The following is a 23,747-nucleotide window of genomic DNA, read 5'->3' as shown; positions in this document are numbered from 1 at the left end:
TCCGGACTGGCGATCGGTTTCTATTCTGTTCAGCCTCAGCTGATATATTTCATATGTTTTTGTAGCTGAAGCTGGGCCAGGACTTCTCTAGCTTTGACAGGAGGGCTAAATGAGAGCAGGGAATTTTATGTGCCTCTTCCCACAGCATTCCAGTAACTGTGCAGGAAGTCATTGATCAATGGGATTTAGGCAACGTGCACAAGAAAGGTACGTGTGTGTGGCCTGGTGGCCTTTGCAGCATGTGCTATGACGACACCACCCTCTGATTCAATAAACGGAGGGATAAGAGACTAGGTGGTAAGCCACACACACCATGTTTATGATGCATCTCTGTAGCTGAGCAAATGCAGTGTGGTCTGTTTTTAAAGCCCGTTCTATAAGGCTACATGTTTCTTACTAATGCTATGGTTTAGATGTGGTCATAGCAGAGCGATTTTCCTGGAAAATTGCTTAACGTGCTGTCACAGAGGGCGAGTTCCCTGACCCGGTGTCTCATCCTTCCCCAGGAATAGGAATGGGATCTGACCTTTGGCAGATCACTTAGGTTTGTTTTATTGTCCTGATTTGTACAGCTCCTCCATGCCATAATGCAGGAGAAGATCTGAAAAGCCATGTCATCTCTTCAGCAGCCTGCATTGCCTTCAGGCCACGCAGCACAGGGAGGGTGAAGGAGCTGGTGCGCCTGCATGCTTGAGCCGGAGTTGTTAGCACTAACAGTTTTGCAGGGTAGCTCTGCCCCAAATGAAGTCAAACTCATTCCTAGGATAAGTCTACTGACCTTACTGGAGCTGCATGGGAAGAGTATTTATCCCATTGTCACAGTGGATATGCTGTGGATATAGAGAGCAGGCAAAAAAAGTATCCAATGAATGTACATAATTTGTCTGTAATTGCTTTAGGGCATTACAATTGGCATGTGGAGGTCTTCTAGGCCTCTGCCTGCCTATATTGTACCAGGAGATGTTATACTGCTAAAGGAAATCTCACCACAGCAGTTCATGTGTATTAGCATGGAAGGTGACAGTTTGATTTTTCATTTTTCCTGTGCCTCAATTTCCCCATTTGGCCACATTACATGGCTCAGGGTAGGATGCAGCTGTGGCGGGGCGGACAGAGAAGAGGTTGATGTCAGTTCAACGGCTCTGTCATTGCATGACTTGGAGCATAAACTAATGAAGTAAATCTGTTTTCCTTCTCTCTCTCTTTCTTATCTGTGATTTTCCACATACAGAGGAAATGGAGAGGGGGAGGCAGGGAGAGGTTTTTATCATGCAGCGATGAGACAGGCTGTGGAGAAAAAGATGCTACTCCTTCAGCGATCCCAAATGTGCTCCCAAATCTCAGAAGAGCTGAATATTTCAGCTGAAAGAGTCAGCTATGAAATAGTCTTTTCCCCAGGCACTGAAATAGTTGTCATTATTGTACAGCATCAACAGTCCATTGAGCTGAATGGGGGCAGCCCGTGCAGAGCTAGTGTTTCAGTCTGTCCACCTGCAGCCCAGTAAATAATGGCGAGGATAGTTTACTGTTACAGAGGGATCGTAATTGCCTGGCTGAACGGTCACAATCCAAGAAAATGTGTTTTAATTTAGCTAAATGAAAAGTAATACATCTGGGAACAAAGAGTTCAGGCAGTACCTACAGGACAGGAGACTCTGCCTTGGAAAACAGGATTATGGGGTCGTTGTGGTAACTACCTCCACAATAGCTGCTGGTTCAACGCGGCTAAGAGGGCTCAGCTGACTCTGGGAACCTAGATGTAAATAATGGGACTACGGGATGGCAGAAGCATCGGTAGGGGCATCTCTGGGCTGCAGCAGCAGGTGGTGGTCTCACCAGGTGTCCACATCTTAGCGAGAACATGGAAACACCAGGGAGGACCACTGACATCATCTGGTGGCTGGGAAAATAAAAGCCTTTTTGTCAAGTAAGGATTAAAGTGTGCAGTCCAGTCAGCTTTTCTAAGGCAAGGTTTGGTATGTCTTTGTGACACTGGATCACAGCATTGCAGTGAGGGGACCCTGAAGAGACTGTAATTCAATTGTGACATGAGACCTTGCTTCCTAACAGTGGGTAATACTGACCAGGCAGGAGATGGTAAAATCACCTCAGGGAGGTTACCTTAACAGACATGCCTGAGACCACCTTAGGAGAGAAACTCTACACCATGAGTTTGTAAAGTTTGATCACAATTTTCAACTCTGAATTCTCATTTCTGTCCCTTTCTGTCACAGTGGTGGAAAAAAAATGAATCGTCTGCATTGCCTTCAATTTGCTCATTGCTGCGGCTCTGCACTGAGACAGTGACAGCCCCCAACCTTCAGCTGTAGGGTTTTGAGCCACAACAGGCCAGAGATCTTTCTTCTCCAGTACAAAACAGGCAGTGTGTTGTAGGGTGTTGCTGGCTTTTCTTTACCTTCTTCCGAAGCATTGGAAATTGATGGGGAAAATGCTTTGGAAGGTGTGACCTGGTGCAGTACATCTCCCTCCCCTTGGGACCTGCCTGTGATCCTGCCTGTGATTGCCACCTTCTTGAGGATTTGCTGAGCTTGGGGGAGGCCTGCATTGCCATGCAGCATGGCCTCTGAATCATCTGCCAAAATCTCTTGGGCATATTGCACAAGCCAGTTCCCTGGTTTGGTCTCTTCTGGTCTTTACCTGTGGCACAGAGCAGCTTCACTTTTGGAGGACTGTGCTGCCTTAGTCTAGCTCCTATCTGTTGGTCATAACAGGCTCATCTTCAACCCCGAGAGCTGGAAGGTCAAAACATCACTTGGAGAAAAGCATCTAATCACGCCAAACAACAGGTCCAAAAATGTGTTTTTCTCCGTGACTAAAAGACATGAGATCTTAAAATATGCAGAGAGGGATTGAGGCCATATAGACAGTATTCCTGGGACAGAGTCCTACATTATTGCCATTAACTTTGATCTCTGTGTTGTGTCATTTACTACTTCTGGAAGGCAAGGCAACAGCTGGCTTTCCCAACCTTCCTTAATGACTTTCTTTCCCATCAAGGAGTGCAGAAAGATATTCCATGCTATGGCAGAATTTACGTCCTTGCACAATGCTTTGTCCCACCACAACCACAGACTGGCCTCACCCACAGAGGTGTCTACACTACAACTACAACTGTGTTTGCACTACAACTCCTATTTGAACTTCCCAGCTTAGGACCTTGGGTTTTGGATCCACGCTTTAGCTAGAGGAAGGCCAGCTGAGATGAAGAGGTCTGACTCCCGCTCCAGATCTTCCCAAACCGTGGGAGTGCTCCTCTTGTGCAGCTCTGATCTGGGCCCATCTCTAAATATAACCATAACACAATAAAAAAAAAAAAAAACAACAAAAACAAGAAATAACTGTAACCTTCCATCCAACAGTGGTTGAGTTATTACCGCAGTTACATCACAGCTGAAACAGGTGCAAGGAAATAAGCCTCCCAAAAGTTTCTATTCAGGAGGGAAATGACTGAAGAAAACAGAGGGAAAGGAGGAAGGCGGAGGTAAGGGTAGGAGCCAGGGGACAGTGTGGAAGTTGTTTCTCTTGGGATGTGGCCAACTTAGTAGCTGTCCGAACCCAGGAGATGTCTTGGATGCTCCTTCTGTTACTGTCTTTGCTTTTCCCATTTTCAGGCTGGCTGCTAGGAGAGAGCGTGATAACGCCAGTATTGTGTTGCCCTCTGAATGCCCTATTGCCTGGGACCTCCACAGCCCACTGAACCGTGTTTAGACCTGATGCAAGCAGACACACATCCTTCCGAGCAGATTTCATGCAATTTTCGAGGAAACCTTCAAGGACTCATCAGCTCAAGTAATTCTCTCTGCCCCAAAACTATGGGGAAGGGAAGCGATTATAAGAAAGCTCATGTTCCTCCAGCAGCTGCAGTCACTTTGGGTGGGATTCATCTGACTAAACATAGATGTCTCCATCTGAGCTAGTCACGCTAGGCTCCCTTTATGGAGGAGAATATGGGGAAATATAGGCAAAGCTATGAGTCATCCCCTCCCCAGGTCAGTGTCTAAAACAGGTCAGGCGAATCTTGCCCATTTTTCTTCTTTGCTTTCAAAAGGAGCTGCAATGAAGAGACTAAGTGTAGGTCTGTAAAGTTAGATGAAGCTCATACTTTATCTGGTGTCCAAACCCAATGATTTGATCTGGGACCAACGGGCCAAGCTGTGGTGAGGGCATCGCCAGCAAACGCCGAGTAACCACAGTGGAGTGGGGTAAATTGGCTCAGCCGGAGCTTATTTCACTGTGCGACAGGAGGCAAGGAGTGCAATGCTGGAGAGGAAATGGCCTAAGAAAAATGCCTGTAAAAGTCACCGTGGGATGTCACCCTGGTGCCAAGGCTATTTTTGTTTTGAATCAGAGCAGGTACCTCTGCTTTTCTGTTTGCAGGCAAGAGTTACTGCCTTCCTGACACCACTGGAACTCGCTGCATGACCAGTTACTTCTCCACTCCTGACCTCTCTTTCCTTCCCACCTCTCCTTTCCAGACTTCAATACAGTGGGCCTATCTTCACATCCCTGCAGAGCACTGGGATGCTGCTGAGTGCTCACACCCCTAGGCAGGTCTGGAGCAAAGGACATTCATCATCGATGGCAGAGCTGTGAGTCTAGAGCACTTCCAAGTGCCACAGACACTTGGGCGTCTTCCAGTGGGATGTTGGCTGTCTGCGCCCTGTGCTGTAGCTCCTGATGGCTCAGCTCTGCCCATGTCCTCTGCCTGGCCTAGCACTGAGCTGTGTGTTGAAACAGAGGAGCATTTTCCCATGCTACGTGTGCGTCAGGGACACGCGAGGAAAGGAAGTGCAGCAGTTGCCAGACGCACCAATGATGTTACTGTATGTTGTTATCTGATGAGAAAAGTAATGAAGCAAAAATGCTTTGAGCATGCTATGAGCCAGCTCCTCTGTTGAGGGATTACTGCTAAGGACTCTCAAGACCTTATGTGCACCCATGATTATAACCCATGAGTAAGAGCATGAAGCATGCACACAAGGTAAATAAATGGTTAGAGGGAGCTGCTCCAAGTCAGATTCCTCCCCCCCACTTTTTTCTTTTCCTTTCTCACCATTGAGAGACAAACAAAAGCTCAAGTGATGTCATGGGGCAATGCCTTTGGCAAGTTTCTTGCCACTGTGTCCCAGTACACGACAAGCCCGTTTACTGATACTGTCCTTGCATTCGCCAGAGGTGGCACATGCAGAAATTACAGCAGAGCCCAGCAGTACAAAGCAGGGTGCAGAAGAGAGATGAGGCTTTTCACATCTACTGCAACTGGTTCCCCTCAGTGCTAATCTGAAGCTAATGCATGGGCCAAGTGCCAAATTTCCAACTCCCTGCTGTAGGTCATTGACTGACAGAGAGGGGCTGATGCTTTAGGGGCCTTTAGTTTCCCTCCCAGAAAAATCATAACAGTGAGTTAATTTGCTTAAAAACAGAAAAAGAAACGAAAAAAAAACCCCATGTGTGTATATGTATGTGTTTGCATATGCACATGAGGTACTTTGGAAAGACCTAAGGAGGGGAAGTCCTCAGAAGCTGATGTGGGAATTTAGGACCTCTTTTGAACTCAGGACTTGGGTTCCTCAGCCTCAGCAGCACACTGATGGACAATTTTGTGCTGGAACTTTTCAGAGATCCCCATTCTCTAGCTGCTAGGCAGAACTGGGGTTCCAGTGCCTTTAAACCTGCCAAAGGACTTGGTATCAAGGCAGCTCCTTGCTCTGTGCTTGGATATTTCTGGGAAAGACAGCTGGGAGGTAAGGAGAGGTATGTTCATTAAGTGCCCTCACTTGGAGTTAAAGGGCCAAGCACGCTCCTGCTCCTTCACCTTCACAAGAAGCTCACTGGGACAAACAAAATGGTTAAAGGTGCATGATGAGAAAACAGCCTGGTAATTGCATTACCCCCAGGGTGGGGTGGCTGCCCATCACAGGTATCAAGGTACAGTTGAGTGAATACCGGTTCTTGTTCCCTCCCTCTGGCCACCATCCCTCTCCGGAAAATAACGTCTTTGCTCCTCATTCATTAACACCCTGGCTGTGGGATTTGTGTGTTCGAGCCAAGCGGCACAATCTGACCTGCCCTGTATGATCGAAACAAGCTGTCCCAGATAATCGCCTCCCTTGCCGGAGGTGCAAGTGCATGAGGTGGGATCCCTGGGGACCCCGCGTGCCTGCGCCCATGGCTGGATTGGTACCAATGCCTATTAATAGAAACAGAGGAAGGGATTAGGAGGGGAGAAAATCACAGCTCTCTCCCGACAGTGCCTAGCTCTGCTCAGGTGGAAAGGCCTCCCCAGGCTGCTGGCCGACTGCAGTGCATCACCCCAGTCATTGTACACCTTTTTTTATATCATCTATACCAGAATATGGGGGGTTTTGGCTGCAGAGAGCCAAGAGCCAACCCCACTCAGCTCAGCACTCTGTGTCACCCGAGCAGTGTGTTTACCTCATGCCAAGGTGACCAGCCTGTATGAATTTGCTCCAAGGTGCATCCCCTTGTCCCCTGCTTTCAGCAGTTTGGCTAAGATGCTTGACGCTTTCCTGAAGGGAATGAGGGGCAACAGCTGAAACGGTGGATCTGCTTCCTCCACTGAGAAATATATCCAGAAATGTTTCACTGTTTCAGTCTACTGAAAAAGAGAGATGGACCAGACCCTGTGCAGCTTGGGGCTTGAAGCACGCTGAGAGCCAAGCAGGCATGTAGGCACTCTCGCTTTAAGAATTGACTTCCTAAGTGAACTGTCAACTCCCGGTGGCTAGAAAAATCTGCAAACAATTTCTAGTCACTGAACAAAGCAAATCTTTGTACTGTGCTGTAATAGTTCATTATGAAATAAAGGATCCTTTGTTAGGCTATAAGAAATAGTGTGTACTCCTCTGCTCTTCACAATATGCCTTGGTGTGACTTTGCAATGCCTATAAAATCACATTTCATGTCCCGTGAAAAGATGACATAGTGGGTTATTTTAATTTTGGTAGGAAAAGTGCAGGGTGAAGCAAAGATCATAGCACAGCTCTGATGATTGAACTTTATTGTTGATGCATTTGATTCATGATCGTACGAGAGGACCTGGAGACTGGACTCTCTCTCATTTGCAACAGGGTAAATGAGGAACAACATGGGCAAAATTAGTAGTGAGGAGAGTGAGGGAAAACTTTAGCAGCTGCATATTCCTGCAAGCTGTGTTACTTACTGGACTGCCTTTTTGCAGTTACAGGCTTAAATGAGTCAAAACAGGAATCAAAGGGCGTCACTGTTTTCCCATCCAGAAAAGCAAATGTATTTTGAGCTCCCTCCCTTCTTTCTTTTACTCTGCACCCAGAGAGCTCCCAGTAATCTGCTAGTTTTGGCCTTACAGCTTCAGGGAAGCCCAAGCCCTGTTACCCTGCTCAATGTCTGCTTGTGTCGCACGTTGGCATCACGTTGCAGAGGACCCAGCTGTGGCGCAAGCATGGCAGCCATAAGCCCTTTGCCTCTACGAGAGGAGCTGGGGGAAGAGGCAGACCTTGCTCCCCATGTTCCTCATCCACACAGCCCAAAATGCTTCCCCTGCCCCCGGCAGGCTTGCTTTGAGGCATGGGGTCCCCCTCTCCCTCCTGGCACACCAGCCCGTAGGCTTCAACTCTACTAAACCCAGTGTTTTCCTTTGCGTTTGATTCAAACACATTTTGTCAGGCTGTGAACTTTTAATGAAATCTATCATACCGTCATGTAAACTTGCATCTCCCTTAGTTTTTTTCTCTTGCAGTAGTTTTGCATGGGGCTGGCAGTCCATGAACAGGGCTGTAGTTTTCCTGCTCTTTCCTTGCCTTGTCACACCATCAGGGCCGTGTGAGACCCCCAGCACCAGTGTTTCCCACTCAGCTGGAAGAGGTGGCAGCCAGGGCTGAAGTGGGCATTGGGCAGACTTTTCTCTGAGCCTGCTCACTTTCAGGTCTTGGCTGGGCTGTAAACGGGGCTTTTCCGATAAGTCTCCAGCCCAGCTCAGGCTGAGACTGCTAAACCCTGTCGTGCGGGTGATTCATATGCCATCTAATAATAGCAGCTCCCGGCCATGCCAGCACAATAACTGACCATGGAAAACTCCACACTGCTTTGGGCTGCCGGCCCATCAGCTTTCCCAAGCTGAGCTGGCCGCGGCTGGTGGTTTGCCTTCAAGGGCAGTGCTGTGTGGCTCAGCAAGAGGCTGCAAACTGTGCTGCGGGCGTTGCTGTGAGCGGTGCTGGTCCCCCTGCCGTGAGCCCTCCATCCCAGCACCGATGCCACTGCCGGCCCAGTTTGGGAGCCAGTGGAAAGAGGACCGCTCCTCCTGCTACTTTACATAAAGCAGTTGCTATTAATTACCTGCTCTGCTGGCCAGCAGCCAGCTCAGGTAGTTGCATTTAGCCTAACTACCACTCCTGGCCCTTCCAGGGCAAAACCATGGTTTTCCTTACTTGCCATCCCTAAATGTTGTTTAAAGCATCTGCAAGAAGCTGCTACATGGCTGCCAAATTCATCTTGGCAGCACAGCCACTGCTGCTCCTGCTACTGCAAGGCAGCAAGAGGTTTGCTGGGGATGCCTCATTCACTTGCTTGGATGCTCCCAGGGAGAAAGAGCGATGGCAGGGCAAAATGACGCTCGTGTCCCCCAGCCAGACTCCTGCACCACCTTCTCACATGCTCCTGTGGGGTTTACCCTGGCCAGTGTTTGACCATCTAAAAAGGAAGGCAGGAAGGTGGCAGGGGAGGCTGAAGAGGGCTCACCACCAGGAACCTACAGCTGAAGCCTTGCCAGGTGGTGGGTCTACGTCTTGGGTGCAGAGCAGAAGTGAGGCCAGGGAGGGGGTGAGGAGCACATCACTGCCCTGCCTTACAGCCCCAGTCAGTTATTAAGGGTCTCGCTTCACTCATGCGCAGCGATCCTGAGCAGAGCCCGCAGGGTGGGAGCGGGGTGCCCAGGCCAGCTGGGAGTCGGCCGGCAGCCGGACTGTGCAGCCAGGACGGCACCGCACAGTGAGCCGGGACTCCCACAGCGTGGCAGCACTGAACTGCCGATAGAGCCTCGGGACCTCGGTCGCAAAGATGGCTCTTGCCCCGCTGCTTCGACCTGTGTGAGCTTTGCTGCGGCCCAGGGGAACAACACACATCTAGGGGAGACAGGGTCACTGCTGAGCCCTCGGAGGTGAGCATCAAATACTGGAAGAGGATTAATTAGGAGCCAGAAAGCCAACGTGTGATGGAGCCGAGGAGACGCGTGTGCGAAACTGAGCGAGATGCGGCAGCACGGTGAGCAGTACCGCAGTGCAAACCAGGCACCCAGCCCCATTCCTGGTGGAATGATGGAGACAAGGCGAACCCCTTCCCTCCTGCCATCGAACCCTGTGGCTGCAAGCAGGGCTGCCCACACAAAACCTCCCGCACAGGCGCCCCAGACCTTTGCTGACTTTAACTCATGGGGACAGCGGCTGGCCAGGCTGGCCAGGCTGCCCAGGACATGCTCCTTGGCCAGCATCACTGCCGTGCCCCCGGCTCCCCCAGCTGCCCGGCAGGCCCTAGCTTCCCAGCAGTCATGGGAACGGGGCTGCGCTGCCACACCACCCACGTGGCGGCCAGGGGATTTTCCTGGGAGGCAACTAGCTCATCATTTCACTTTTGCCATTTGTTTGCCTTTCAGGAAGGTTTTCCTTTCGTTCCTCCCCTGACCTAACCTGGAGCTGGGGTTTTTCAGCCCCGGGAGCAGGGTGACACGGGTCAGCTCCCTGCCTTGGCTGTGCTGCCTGGGAAAGGACCTGAAAGCCAGGAGCGGAGGTCCAGCTATGCTGGCACGAGCAGTGGTGAGGCAGCTGTGGTGCTCACCTCCTGAGGGCCTCAGATGTGCTTTTTGGAGCCCTCCTATATTGCAAAAATCATGAAATGGTCCCTGGGTGGAGGAGGAAGAGCTGGCCAGCTGCCTGCAGCCTTCAAGGACACCCCCGATTTGAAACTGGGCTGGCCCCATTTTTGCTGAGGGCATGTGGTGGCTCTAAAATGACTAAATGTTGTCCTTTTACTATGTTTTTCTTCCTCTAAATCTGATGTTTTCATTGCAGTGGACCAACATTTACCAGCAAAAAGACTTTGACTACTCATGCTCAGCAAACACACCACAGTGGCACCAGCAAATCTAAGCAATGCTACTATCTAGGGCACACTGGGAAGAGCATTTGGGGTTTTGAGGCTCTCCATTTTTAAGTTTAGCTCAAGACCAGCCAGGCATGGGCTGACTTTCTTGTGCTCATTCATGTCTCTTTTAAAGCAAGGAAATTTGCTTCCAAAACTGATGGAAACCCTAAAGTTTAAATGTTGTCATAAAACTCATCACCTGGTGTAGGACAGGAGAAAAGAGAGCCTGTGACTCTGCAGCTTGCTCTCCTGAAGGAAAATACTTTGTTTGAGAACAAAGAGAGGAGGATCAAGTTCAGCAGTGCTCATATTTAACTGGATAAATCAAAGCCTTTACTACTTGCTTCAGGACTGTAGCTTTTGTTTGTGACAGGCAGCTCCTCCACAATGAAAAGTCCAGGGGGACTTTGTAATCTCCTGGGCTTTCTGCAAAATGCGGCCCTTTGCACCAGTGTTTCTAAGTGAAGCTTGGCAGAGAGGGTTTGCATGCAAGCTGCTGAAACTATGGGAGCTGCTAAAGGCAGAGCCAAGCCTGCAGCAGGCGACCCCAGACGTGTTTCAAACACAAGATGTGACCACAGATCCCAGTCAAAGTGGACATCTCACATCTCAGAAGAGACCCTGGCTTCAGCATCAGCAGAGAGGTTGCTGGGCGGAGGAGGATTCCCTATAGCATTTTGCTGGCCGATGCACTAGCCCTCTCTTTCTCTGCTGATGCTCCAGCTAAACTGGAGCCAGGCACTTTCCGGCTGCCCATGCCAAGCAGAGCGCAGGTGAAGAGCCAATTGAAACCCAAGCTGTTTCAGGGCATGAAGGTAAGTAAGAAGTGCTGTAGTGGTTCAAGACTGCACTCCACAGAGCTAAGAAAGGCATTGCCGCCTCCCTAATTGTGTGGCTAGCCTTTGCACAGCTTCAAGCATTTTCTGTAACTGGGAGAAAACAGCAGCAATATCCAAGGGACCAGCCAAGGAGAGGAAAAAATAGCATGCAATATTTTTGTTTTTCCCCTATGCCACAGCCCAGCCTTGAGAAGAGGAGAAAAGGGCAGGGAGAGGCATCCAAGGCAAGGAAAGGACTGGACACAGGGCAGGTGTAGGAGCTGTGCCACCAGGCTCACTCACGCTGTGCCAGGCTGCAGCCAGGCCACATAGTGGGCAGGGGCTGGGACACCGCACTGAGGACTTCAAAGTGACATGAATTCCTTGAGCTTAGCAAGAAAAACAAGCGTGGCATGTTGCGTCCCCAATAACAGTGCCCGGAGAGCACTGGATCAGCAGCGTGAGCTCGCCTGCTCCAAGAGTGACGTGAAGAGGCGAGAGCAGCCCTGGGGAACCGGCCATGCTGCTTCTCCTTGTGTGGCTGCAAAGGAGAGCTTGACGTTTACTGTTGGTGGGAGGAATCCTGCCCCCATCCCCACACGCCATGTGCTGTGGCCATGCAGACCTCCATCTTCTGCTGCCCCAGCCCCCAGCCTCACCACGGGCAATGGGACCTCCTCCTGCTGAGGCCACCAGGTAGTGACGAATGTGAGGGACACAGTGCAGGTGAGGAGGCTTCCAGCTCAGGCAAGCAAGAGCTGATGTGCAGCCATGTCTCTTGGGGAGCTGCTGAGAGGTACCTATTTGCCACTGAGCTCCACAACTCTGAGGGTTCAGTGCCTGATCACTGCTTTCACACAAGGTATGAGCTCTTCCTTTTTTTTAGCCCTCTTTTACCTCTGTAAACCTCTGTCGAGAGCTCAAGTTCAGCTTCTGCAGCAGGACTATTGGAGATGGGGATGGGGATACCTCTGCCCAATTTTTTTTTTCTTTGAATCTCCAGCTCCAAAGCCATATTCTGGCAATGCCATGGCTGTGGATTCCCACAGCCAAACTCAAAGGAGTTTACTGAAATCAATGGAGACCAGACTGGCTGGGGGCTGAAGTGGTCAGCAATGCCAGGAATGAAACATATCTGCCCTTTCCCAGCAACAGCCTTTTAGGCAGATAAAGAATTTTGCCAGTGAAAACATTGTCATGACCCTTTGGCACTGTGGGATGTGCTGTAGGTCTTCAAAGCAAAACTGCCCCAAAGCAAGATAGGCAAACTCAGTTTTTCCTGGCCGCTCATATCATGGACATGGGCAGTCTTCCCGCAGCAAAGGTGCAGTGGGACTGATGCTCAGGAAGGGGGAAGCACACGTTTCCCATGGTCCTCCCTCAGAGGATGCTGCCTGGAGGCACAACCCTTTCTCTGCCCAGCCCTATAGGTTTCTCTGCTTTGGGGTTTTCACTAAGTGTTGCTATAGGAACTTAAGTACTTCTGTGCATCCAGGTCTGAGCAGCTCCCTGCTCCCACTCCCCCTCGCTAGCGTGGGGCTGGCAGTGCCAGGGCTCTGAGGACAGTGGAGGATGCTCAGGTACAGCAGGAGTGGGGTCATTCAGCTCGGCTAATTAGTGCTACTATTTCTGTCTCTGTCCTTTTCTCAGTTCGTATCCATCTGGGACTCTTTTCAGTCATTATAGAGCTTTCCACCCTCTTGGTTTTTTTGTCTCTCCTCCTCTGCCTTCCAGATTTTTGCCACTGTTTCATGTTGCTGTCCAAGTTATTTGTCTCTTCTGTCTTGCTCCAGTCGTGGGAACATTAGTAATGTTTTTCTGTAGAGCAGGGTGGCTTAGAGACTGCCTCGCAGACCTGACAGCCGTCCTAGTGCTGCTGGCAAAGGCTGGAGCAGCTCAGCCAGCCCCTGGGAAATGATCCTGTTTATGGTTCATCGCCATCTATCTACCCACTGCTTCTTGCTCCCGCCCGGGCCCAACTGTGCCGCCGCTGTGCTTGGCCGTGCTGAGCCGGGTGGGCAGACGCAGTCCAGCCCGCTTGCTCCCCACTCTCCTGCCACAGCCGCCCCGTGTGTGGCTGCGAAGGGAAGCGTGACTCACATGGGCCTCCCACCCATGAGTAACAGTGTTGGTCTATCACGTCTCAGCCAGCCAGGGCAGCTCAGAGGGAGGATGGCTGCTTCCCTGGCAAGGCATGAAATAGGTCACTCCGTCCTCGCGACACGGGTGAAACAGACTGCAAGACATGGCAGCTACATGTAGCCTTGCATCAGATGCAGGGGCTGTGCCCTGCCAGAGGGGCAGGCAAAGAGGTACACGGACAGGCAGACACAGGGTTGCAGGGGTTCCTGTTAAACCCCAACATTGGTTCTTCCTTCTTCTTTGTCCAAACCCACCCCTTTTTGCCTGGGAAATGCACTGGGCCAGTGCGAAGCCAGTGAGGGAAAACAGGAGACAGTGGGAACACGAGGGATAGAAACACAAAGTGGTTTTGTGCTTCTCAGGGTGGAAAGAGGCCCAGGTTGTTAAATAGCAGGCAATTTTAGCATGAGTTATTAATATTAGCTGTTTGTACTGGGAAGTGGTGCCTAGGGGCTCCCATTGCACTAATCATGTAACAAAGCTGTGTTCCTAACACAAATAGCTTGTGTTTTAGCCTGCAGAGAACAAGCTGTCGCCTTTCCATTATCCCCCCTTTGAAAAAAAACAGTATGAAGATTGCACAGTCAAGCCCACAAAATTTGGGAAAGGAAAAAAATGACATTGGGGTGTCCTACGGTGCCATCACTTACACCCAGCCAGCCTGGTAACTCCATCAGCACCTTGGGCCCACACTGCTGGCTCTTCCCCTGCAGCTCCCCTGCTTCATCCCTGACCCCAGCAGGTCTGGCCTCAGCATTACTGGTGATTTTTGTGTTGCCCTTGTGTTTGGTGTTTGAGTGTATTAACATCACAGCACCTGTTTGGGATAGTGGGGGGGCTGAGTGGTGGGGTTTTTCCTGCCTTGCTGATCAGTGGTATATATCTCCCATTGTATTTTTTCAGGCTTTGCAAACTGCAGTTCTCTTAGGTATGTGCCCCTCCAAAGTAAGAAACCAGTTTAACGAATTCAGTTAATTAATTTACAGCCTTGGCACTAAAGCACAGACTAAAGGTCAACAGCATCACTACTTTTGGATGATACAAACCACAACTGCCCTGCTATTTCTTGTTTTCTGGAGGATTTGGCATTATTTTATCTCATGGACACACAGGTCCTCCTGCCCCCGGCTGCAGCTTTGCGTATGCAGCTCTTCATTGGCCCAGTCCCAAGTCAGGCTGGAGGCCAGAAAAAATGCCCTGCAGCCCCAGCCCTTCCCCTAGCAGCGCCCACCTCTGCAAACACTGTGCCTGACCTCGCACCACCTGGAAGCATCTTCATCTGCACCCTCAACACAGCAAACAGCTGTGATAATGAACGGACAGGGGTCCCCACGGCATCTCCTGCACACTTGACAATCATCCTGATGTAGATCCAGCTGGTGGAGGAGATACAACTAAAACATGAGCACGCATGAGGATAGTTAAAGGTAGTGGTGTGATACCATGGTGGTAGGAGCATGGAGAGGGGCTGGCAGTCCAGGTGCGTGGGCTCCCTTATTGGAGCAGGTATGCAATGCTACGGACACTTGTTTAGCATGATGCTCTGCACCATGCATGCATGTGCACGTCTTCACTGCTTTAGTGTTTAGTCCCTTGTCTCCCACTAGCAGCAAGGGGCTGCTGGTAGGGCTCAGAAATGCTGCATTCATCTCTAAGCCCCTGATGGACATGCTCTGTGGTCAGCATGGATCCTGCTACTGACACCCTCCCAATTCCACAGGCCTGCTCATTTCCCCACTGCTCTGTCGTGTGCTTGTCCAAGGTTTGTCCCATCCCCACCTCTTAACCTCCCGTTGGTGGAGGAAGCCAGGCAGAAGCCACTGCCATCCCCCCCGGTGAGCTGATGCTGGAGCACTGCCAGGCTCTGGAAGGATTTTGGGTGGCAACACATGAGATAAGGCAACATGGCCACTTTCAAGTATCCCGTCCTGCTGCAGGGTCTCCTTCGCCCCTACCAGACTGCTCCCAGGCATCTCCTCTGCCTCATGGGCTTCTCAGTTGGGCAAGATACACCTCTCCCTTCCACCCTTTGTCCCTCCCAAACCTTAAGCTCTGTGCTAAATGACAAAAGCTTAATAAGGGCTGAAGGGTGACCACACAAAAAAAGAGAAGTTAACATAAGCAAAAAACAATGTAAGGTTACTTGCCTTGGCCTCGGAAATGGCTCAACCATTTTGGCCAAAGAAGGAGTAAGATAGGTCCTAAGCACTGGCAGCTCAAACAAGTGGTCTGGGTCTTGCCGAGGTACGAGCAATTAAAACAAAAGCTCTTGAAATGAGAATGGCTCAGTCACCTTAAAACTAAGCAGCACTACAACTTCTTCTATACTGTTTGCCCCAACTAACTTACCATCACCCACACGACTCGACAGCAACACTCACTATGTCCAAAATCCCAGCTTTGAAGAAGACTGCATCTAGTTCTTCTGCAGACCATGCACTAACCCACCAGAATGGACACCTACAAACTAACCCAGCCAGAGGAGCTTCTCTTCCGCCTTCCCATGATTCTCTGTGGGTGACCAAGCCCTTGCAAGAGACCCTCGGTGAGCGAGGTATGAAAATGCAGCCCCCATATAACAGCCCAGAGTCTAACGCAGCTTGGCTTTGACCTCTGAAATGACTGCTTTTGCAGCAGAGTTAACCAGGTCGGTTTCTGCCCTCCTTGCAAACATTTTATCTGTGCGACACTCAGTTTAATTTATTTCTCCACCTGGCAGCCCCCAGCCATTCTTCTTTAAAGGGAAGGTAAATGCCCTGTGTTGCTTCCCCATCGGTTTTTAAAATGTGAATGAAATGAAGCAATAGGCTGGAAAGCAGAAACAGAAAAGTGAGAGACCATGAGTGGAAGCGATACATGCGCTGATTGCAACCAGGCTCTCCAGCCGAATGAAAAAATTACTCCCTCCCCCAAGGAGATATTTTAAAAGCTGAAAGCTCAGAACTTAAGTACAAAGGCTTTTGTGTTTTTATTGACATTGTAAGAAACATTTTTTTTCTTTGTTACAAAAGAGCTAAGTGGTTCTGAAAGCAGAAGTACAGTTTATATGTACACAGTGCTACAGACCCTTCAGATCAACCTAAGGCTCGAGAAACATCAGATCATAACTGCAGGTTTATCAAATGAAGACCACTAAGGCCCATTACAGCTGAACACTATTCCTACCGTACGTAAATGTATTTACACATTTTCTTTTTTTTTTAAAAAAAAAGGATTACAAGCTTTATAAAAAAAAAAACTAAAAAAAAGTGAAAAAGAAAATGAACACATTTTTATCTTACACATCTGCAGGACTGACAACAGTAACTGTTCCATAGGAGACATTCCACCAATCCAAGGACAATAACACGTGAATACCAGAGGTTTACAAGACGTTTCGGACACTATTAACAGTGGTATGTGCTATTAGCTGAAGGCGAGTACAGCCTCATTGGGAAAATTTGGCAACACATCTTGGTCCCTCTCTTTTACAGGATCAACACAAAATAAGGCACATACATTGCGAGAATATAAACACTGCTGTTCAGAAGGACAAGCCATTGCGCAACAGGCGTGGGCGAGCCGACCGGCCATTTCATCAAGGGGTGGGGGGAAGCAATGACTGGAAGCGAGCGAGCGAGCCAGCATCTTAATGCACATACCATTTGGGGCCATTCTCCAAGGAGAGAATAACATCATCTGCCACGTGGATGTATGGGGCCATCACACTCACCAGCGAACCACCTCTGGAAGCCCACTGACTGCTCTGCAAAAACACCTTCCCTCCACCTGGGTGTACCTGACGGATGAACTCTCCCTGGCGACTCCCTCTTAGTGGAAAGAAAACTGCCTGGAGAAATACGCAGGCTGAGCAAGGCAGATGTGCCCAAGGCCAACAGTAACAGATCTGGAAGACCCCCACAGAGCCATTAGAAAAAAAGGTGATTTAGACTCAGGCTGCAATGCTTTAAAAATAGGAAATTAACAATTTTTTTTTCATTTTCTGGTACTCTAGGGTGAGCAGTGGGTTTCCAACTGCTATGGCAATGCCAACCGACGTGCCAGATAGATAGATACACAAAAGCAAGCTTTGGCTCTGTAACGGGAAGAGCAGGAGTAGAAGGGTGCCAGTAAACATGTGAGCAGTGATGGTGGGACTTTCCCCAGACTGCCATACATTGAGAAGGAGGTTGACAAGTGAAAGCTGGTGTCCAGCCTAACAATGCCATGCTCAGAGAGCCCAGTCTACCTTATCAAAACAAACCCAAAACCCAAGATAGCTGGGCTACATTGCCACCCTCACAGGTACCAAAACAGGCTCTTTAGCATAAACCAGAAAAACATAAGAACATACTAAAAGCTGAAAAGTGACACATGAACGTAAGTGGCCCATACACTTAATGGTGAAAATGATACACCCTTTGCACAAACTCCCCGGGGACATGGTGGAGCCTCTGGTGCTTTGACTTTACCAAATCAAAACGGGATGCCTTTTTGGAGCATGTGGTTTCAGCCAAGACACATTGTTGGCCCAAGACAGGGGTAAGTGAGTGACAAAGGTTTGTCAGATCCAGGAAGGCAAATTAGCTACTCAAACAGTCCCTTTTAGCCTTGAGCGATATGAATGGCTCCTTCTAAGCTCTGATGGATGACATCTGTCAATAGCTTCCCAGCTTCAATTGGACCAGCAAATACAATTATGAACTGGAAAACTGAGTTTAAAAAAATAGTTTTTGTTGTCGTTTTTTTTAATGTATTGGCTCTATAACAATAAAAGGCTTCTCTCCCAAGCCACCTACTCCCAAGCTGCTCATAAGTCTCCCTGTTGAAATTGTTTATAAACATGTAATTGATGGCTTAATAAACAGCCAGCGATTGGTTACTGAGAACCATCTGAAACACATCCAGAACAGCCTTTCCTCATGCATACGCTGCTGTTTCTCAGCAGGGGTGTCAGCTGCATCATAGTGCTACAACATACAGCACGAAGCATCCCTCCTTCCCCGGTGACCTGCCTGGCTGGAGGTGTTCCTCCTCACCCCAGCAGCAGGGCAGGGGCAAGGGCTGTGTACAGGCAGCAGGTTTCTACAGGACTGCCTCTGGGTGATGGGAGAGCAACAGGGAGGGAGCAGCTTTGCCACGTTGCAACAGCAAACCAACCATTTGCCATGGTGAGCTGTGCCCGATTGCCTGTGCAGCCCAGGGACCACTGCGGGAGGGCTAATAGTTGGGTCATGGGCAGGGAGGTCAGGAGGGGAACCGGCAAAGAGCAGGACGGGGGAAAATGCGTGCATGAGACAGAAGAAGGAAGAAATCCTTGCTAAAGGTACGGAGAAAGACAGGAGCTGGATGATGATAAAAGCTGTAGGATATTTACATTTGTCTTGACTTCTGACATTCCAGCTCACAGTGCAAATCACTTGGTATGCGCTGTGATAAGCCCAAATATGGCCCCAGTACTGGATTCCTATGATGTTTTCCTAGTGATTTACAGCTTCTTCCTCCGATTCTAACAGCTGTTAATAGATCAATGTTATCCGACAGCTTCACTGAGGTTGTATTCCTGCACATTGCTCAAATGCCATGCCCTGAATCAGCTGGTATTTCACCTCTTTTTACAGTAAAAAAAAGAGTGCTATGGCCTTCTAGCCCATAGAAATCACCTTCTGGTGCTACTCCTAATATGGACTGGGCTAAAGTATTTCAACAGCAGCTCCTTACAAACATCAAATCCATGACTGTAAGTGCCTGCATCATTTACATCCCGTAGCAGCATTTTACTATAGGGATTTAACTGAGAAGTCTGCAAGAGCTGGACTTGCATGCAGCTTCTAGGAGTGGGTGAACTTAAACCTTGGTCTTGTAACTGTTCTCCATCCCAACCTGTTTACCCAGAAGCACTGTGTGTTCAGGGGTGCAGACATGGAGCCCAGAACAACAAAAAGCATGCTAGAAGAGCTAGTGCTTATGGAGCAAATGCCATTCACCTCTACCAGTGAGAAGCTTCACAACCACACTGCATTAGTTCCAATTTTTGCTGGTGCAACTGAGCCTGGGCGTTGACCCACTGGTTCGCTTTGAAATGAAATGCACATTGGTGTCACCAAGAGAGAGAGGCGGGGTGGGCTGAGTTTTGATTAGTTACCAGACATACTTGTTACCAGACATACTTCCACTTGTTTCTTTGATATTTTTAATGGCAGTTTAAATTTCTTAATTTTGTAAATCCTGGATACAGTGGAAAAACTTTTAAGATTATCAGATTGCCTGCAATCACTTTGATTTATTTGGCTAGTCTGAGAACTGGGCCATTCATTTTCTACTTGTTTCACATGCCATGACCATGATGCTTTTGAAGCCATAACTGCATGTTATGTCAATGGGCATTTACTTATTTTAAAACATACGATCCATCCACGAAGGTGTATGTGCTAAAAGGGATGTACAAGACAGTCCTGCCAGCAAAGGAACTGTTACTGCGAATAAGAACCAGTGGCTCAGCAAATTACATCTCAACTATTTGCATTTAAAAAAAAAAAGTCCCCAGTATGGAATACTGCAATTCTGTTATTTCATTGTATGAAATACTCCATAAGACCCTGATCGTCTCTCCACAAATGTGGTATGCAATGAAGGGATTACAGACTACCCAAATCACCAAACGCACATAATTTTACTATCCAGTCATTTAAAAAAGAAGGCTGAAAAACAGAATACCAAATCCTGCAAAAGATGAGACTGGGACTAAGAATAGCTTTCTGGTCCCCTCCTTCCTCTGAAATGGATTAAACATGACACAATCTCAGTTTCATTATGCAAGGCAGTGACATCTATCTGTGTGTGTGTGTTTACAAAAACGTTAAACATTTGCTAGGGATCAAAGAGCCAATGGTTTTACATTTCTTATTTCCTTGAACCTCCTAATTTCTTGTGCTCCATCACTCTGAAACAACAGCCTAGCGGTAACACGGTAGTGCATTTCTGAATTGGTTGTCCACCTCAGTGCGATGTATTCAATACATCCAGAGAGGATTTTGCACTGTATGCTCACTTTGCATTGTGCCTGGTTATTCTGTGCCTATATGTTTAGGGGCAAAAATTGCAACAGTTTTACAAGGTCTAGTTTCTTTTGAGTAACAGAAAATTGCAGTCATTTCATCAGACCTCTCTTTTAAAAAACAAAACAAAACAAAACAAAACAAAACAAAACAAAACAAAAACATGCACTTCACACTTTTACATTGGTTTACAATTAAAAAAAAATTAAAAGGAAGCATACAGACATTCAAAGGGGGGGGGGAGAAGAGAGAGAAAAGAGAGAGAGAGAGGGGGAACAGGTGTAGCAATACTGATTCAAAACTGAAATGGAAGACAGTTTCTCCCTAGAACACTTTAGGGTTTTCAGAGTCCTTATTCCATAAAAGGAATATACTTGAAACACATCCCATTTAGGTGAGATGAGATTGCTAAAATACATACACAACTAAAAAATATGAGTCTTTTTTTTCATCTGTTATCTCCTAAGGGTTTTTTTTTTTTTTAATGTCTATTGCATAACAGCAAGAAACTTGCTTTCTTCTGCAAGTGAGGTCAACAAAGAGCTCATGTCCCCAATAGCCATGTTGGTTGTGCTTATGGGCATAGCTGGGAATGTAAGAGACGCTCGGGGAGTGGTGAGGCGTGAGGAATTGCGGGAGAGATTCTGAATGATACTTGGGCTCAGGGCTCCTGAAATTAAGCTGACATGGTCCCCATCATCTATGATAGCATCAAAATCAATCTGCACACCCTCTAGGCTGTTGCTGTCAATGCTGTCAACTGTGCTCGACACTTGGTTAGCCCCCGGGGAAAGAAGCTCGGATGAGTTTGCAGTCGCAGTCCCCTGCAGCAGGCAGTTAGCTTCTGAACCAAAGAAAGAACCTGTTTTCATAGCTTGGTGGCTAAAGCCCGTGGTTTGGTCATATAACTGACCAGAGTAATTCTGCACATTAGAGCAGAACTGCTGTGATTGACCTTGCATCTCCATCTTAATGGTGTTTACCCTGTACGTCTGGTTGCCATCACTTACATGTCCTTGCTGTTGTGCCAGGTTGTTTCTCAACATGTTTTGGCGTCTGTTGCCGCTGTAATTAGAGCACGGCTGGTAACTTTTGGCCACCAACAAACCTGAAGGCTGGCTACCAATGGTGTGAGACACGGGTGGACAACTCTGCGGCCCTTGATACAGGCTGCTTTGTGAGGTAGGACTAACCTGCCCTAGCATCATTTGACCGGGTTGATTGACTCCCTCGTAATGAATGCCGTCTCCGACTGGTTGGTTTTGCAAATATTCCTGTTCCATCATATTCCTGTTCTGCATCCCATTTGCCATACCAGTGGCTTGATCGCTGGTTGCCATGGGATGGCCGAAATTTTGCTGGTTCCCACTCACTGGCACGTTGCTGCTTCTCAGTTTCTGCCCTTGAACTGCCACGCCACAGGAATTGTCCATTGCCCCAGACATCATTGCTTGCCTGCTGATGTTTTCACTGTAAGGCTTATTGGGCTGCATGCTGAAAGAATTACCGGCTCCGCTGCCAAGAACCGTGTTTTGCTGTAAACCGTAGGAACCGTTGTTTTCCACCAGGTTCTGATAGCCGTTCTGCTGGGCCACGTTGCTTCTCTCCAGGTTCTGCTGCTGAACCATCATATTGTTATATAGTCCGAAGGCCCGAGTCTGCTGCACCGCTGAGCGCTGACCACATTTGAGTTTCGAAGGAGATAAGTCAGAACTTCCTGAGCTTACTTCATTCCACTGAATGGGCAAGTCGCTCTTGTTTGCCTCGGAGCCTCCCTGCTGACTGCTCGGTGGAGGGGCTTGGTCAAAGTTGCTGGGGTTGTTTCCTAACACTGAGCTGTGATGCATTTTGTTGCTGTCTAGGACATTGTTCAACAAGTGGTCGTACATGCCCTGATTCTGGGAATTCAGATACTGAACCACGTCATCTGGCAGGAGATCCTCATCATTCAGACTGCCACCTGATTCTATTGTAGCAGCCTCCAGGGCAACATTCTCGCTGATGCTCGGAGGACAGGGGGAGCTGAAGCCGCGGAAGACGCCACCCTCAGAACGGGTATAGTTCTGAAGAACAAGGTTGCGCTTTTCCATGGATGGAGGCAAAGCAGGAGGGTTAAAGCTATTAAGACTGTTGAAACGCTGGACTCTAGGGACAGAGAGGTTGTCAGAGGCCATTCTTACTGGGTCGCTGGCTCTCCTCGTTCCGTTTCCTAGAGCATCGTGAGACAGAAAATGCCTCCTGCTGTAACCATTTGCCCCACCGTCACTACATCTTCGAGGGGCATTCACTGGAGGCAGTGGAGATACTCCGGACTCCCTGCAGTCACCCAAGAGTGCCATCCTTGTTTTGAGGCTCATCCTCTCCATGTTAGGCAGTGGAGTTGGTGGCGGTCCACCAGTAGCTGCTGCATATTTAGCTTTCAGCCTGTATTGCTGGGCTGGCGTGAGGCTGAGAAGACTTGGCAGGTCATCACACTGGCTTGCTTCACTGGAGCGCCGGGAAGCATCCGTCGAGATGGGGTCATAGGAGTCCGCAACACTCACGTTCTGTGGTCTTCCCTCTGCCTGGGAGGCATTGCTGGACCTCCGGCTGGAGAAGCAAGGTGAGATTCCAGACGACCTGCGGCTGCTCAAGTAGGCTGAACTGATTGTGCTAGTATTGCTGTCCCTCCTGTTCAGCATGTTCAACACAGTGATGTCCGTACTTGAAAGTTCGTTCCTGTTCGGCAGAATAGTCATGGATCCTCCTACACTGCAGCTGCTGTTCGACTGGGTACCTGGAGGTAAAATGCACAGTTAAACAAATGGGCATCACCCAGAAGCTGGTACAGAAAACACCCAGTAAAGAAGTAAGGGGAGTATAGAGGAAAAGCCTGCATCATCCCAGCAAATCATAGCAGTGCTCTTTATTGAAAGAAATAGGAATAAAAACTGTGTCCTTAGATTAAAAGCTAATTCAGAGACTCAAGGGTAATGTTTTAGTGTGAATCTCAGCACAAAATTTATAGGCCATAGCCACAAACTGTCATCAGCTGGTGTAGTCCTCTGGCCTGCAGTGCAGCTATGCTGACTGATGTGCCAGAAGGACACATTCATAAGGGAGCTTTTTATAGGCAAAATATAATTGAACAGGCATTTGCGTGGAATGGCAAAATATACAAATTGGAGGCTATTCAAGGTCATTTCTAAGACTTCTTGAAATATTCTTGAAATAAGTCCTAACAACTGCAAAACATCTTTGCTGGTTTCCTTGTTTTGTTTTGTTTTTAAGTAAACAGAATAAACTTATTAATTTACATAGTTTCTTTCAATTGAATGGGTTTCAGAAAACCTGGGCTGTCCCTGCTGGGGGGAGTGCAGAAACCTACGGGCATGTTGTAGGCAACGTAGAGGCAGCAGGGACATACATTTTGGCAATGAGCAGCTCCTTGTACGAAAACAACTATGGATCTTCAGGGTTCAATCCTGCCTTGCTCCCATTCATGGATATCTGCCCTTTGAAGCAGTAGTATCTGTAGATATGATTACTTATATGTGTGGAAACAGTTTATTTAAAGGGCAGCCCAACACATCAATGCAAAGGGTGACTTGTTAAG

General features: G+C 48.5%; 1 protein-coding gene and 1 long non-coding RNA gene across 8 annotated transcripts in view; one reads left to right on the top strand and one right to left on the bottom strand.

Moving 5' to 3' along the window:
• Positions 1-6,815, top strand: part of LOC140648105 (uncharacterized) — a 287,285-nt gene extending 280,470 nt beyond the window's left edge. For all 4 annotated transcript variants that reach the window (XR_012041114.1, XR_012041112.1, XR_012041113.1 and 1 more), the window contains 2 exons: positions 3,633-3,810; positions 4,497-6,815. This is a non-coding gene — a long non-coding RNA (uncharacterized lncRNA). The remainder of the gene's footprint in view (positions 1-3,632; positions 3,811-4,496) is intronic.
• A 9,250-nt stretch (positions 6,816-16,065) lies between these two features.
• GLI3 (GLI family zinc finger 3) overlaps positions 16,066-23,747 on the bottom strand; it is a 216,348-nt gene continuing 208,666 nt past the window's right edge. For all 4 annotated transcript variants that reach the window (XM_072853542.1, XM_072853543.1, XM_072853544.1 and 1 more), the window contains one exon: positions 16,066-22,928. In XM_072853542.1, the coding sequence (XP_072709643.1) occupies positions 20,641-22,928 (2,288 nt within the window). In that variant the 3' untranslated portion in view covers positions 16,066-20,640. The remainder of the gene's footprint in view (positions 22,929-23,747) is intronic.

This window comes from Ciconia boyciana, chromosome 2 (assembly GCF_034638445.1).
Source record: "Ciconia boyciana chromosome 2, ASM3463844v1, whole genome shotgun sequence".
NCBI lineage: Eukaryota > Metazoa > Chordata > Aves > Ciconiiformes > Ciconiidae > Ciconia > Ciconia boyciana.
The sequence above is the reverse complement of the archived record's forward strand: the minus strand, read 5'-3'. Positions and strand labels throughout refer to the sequence as shown.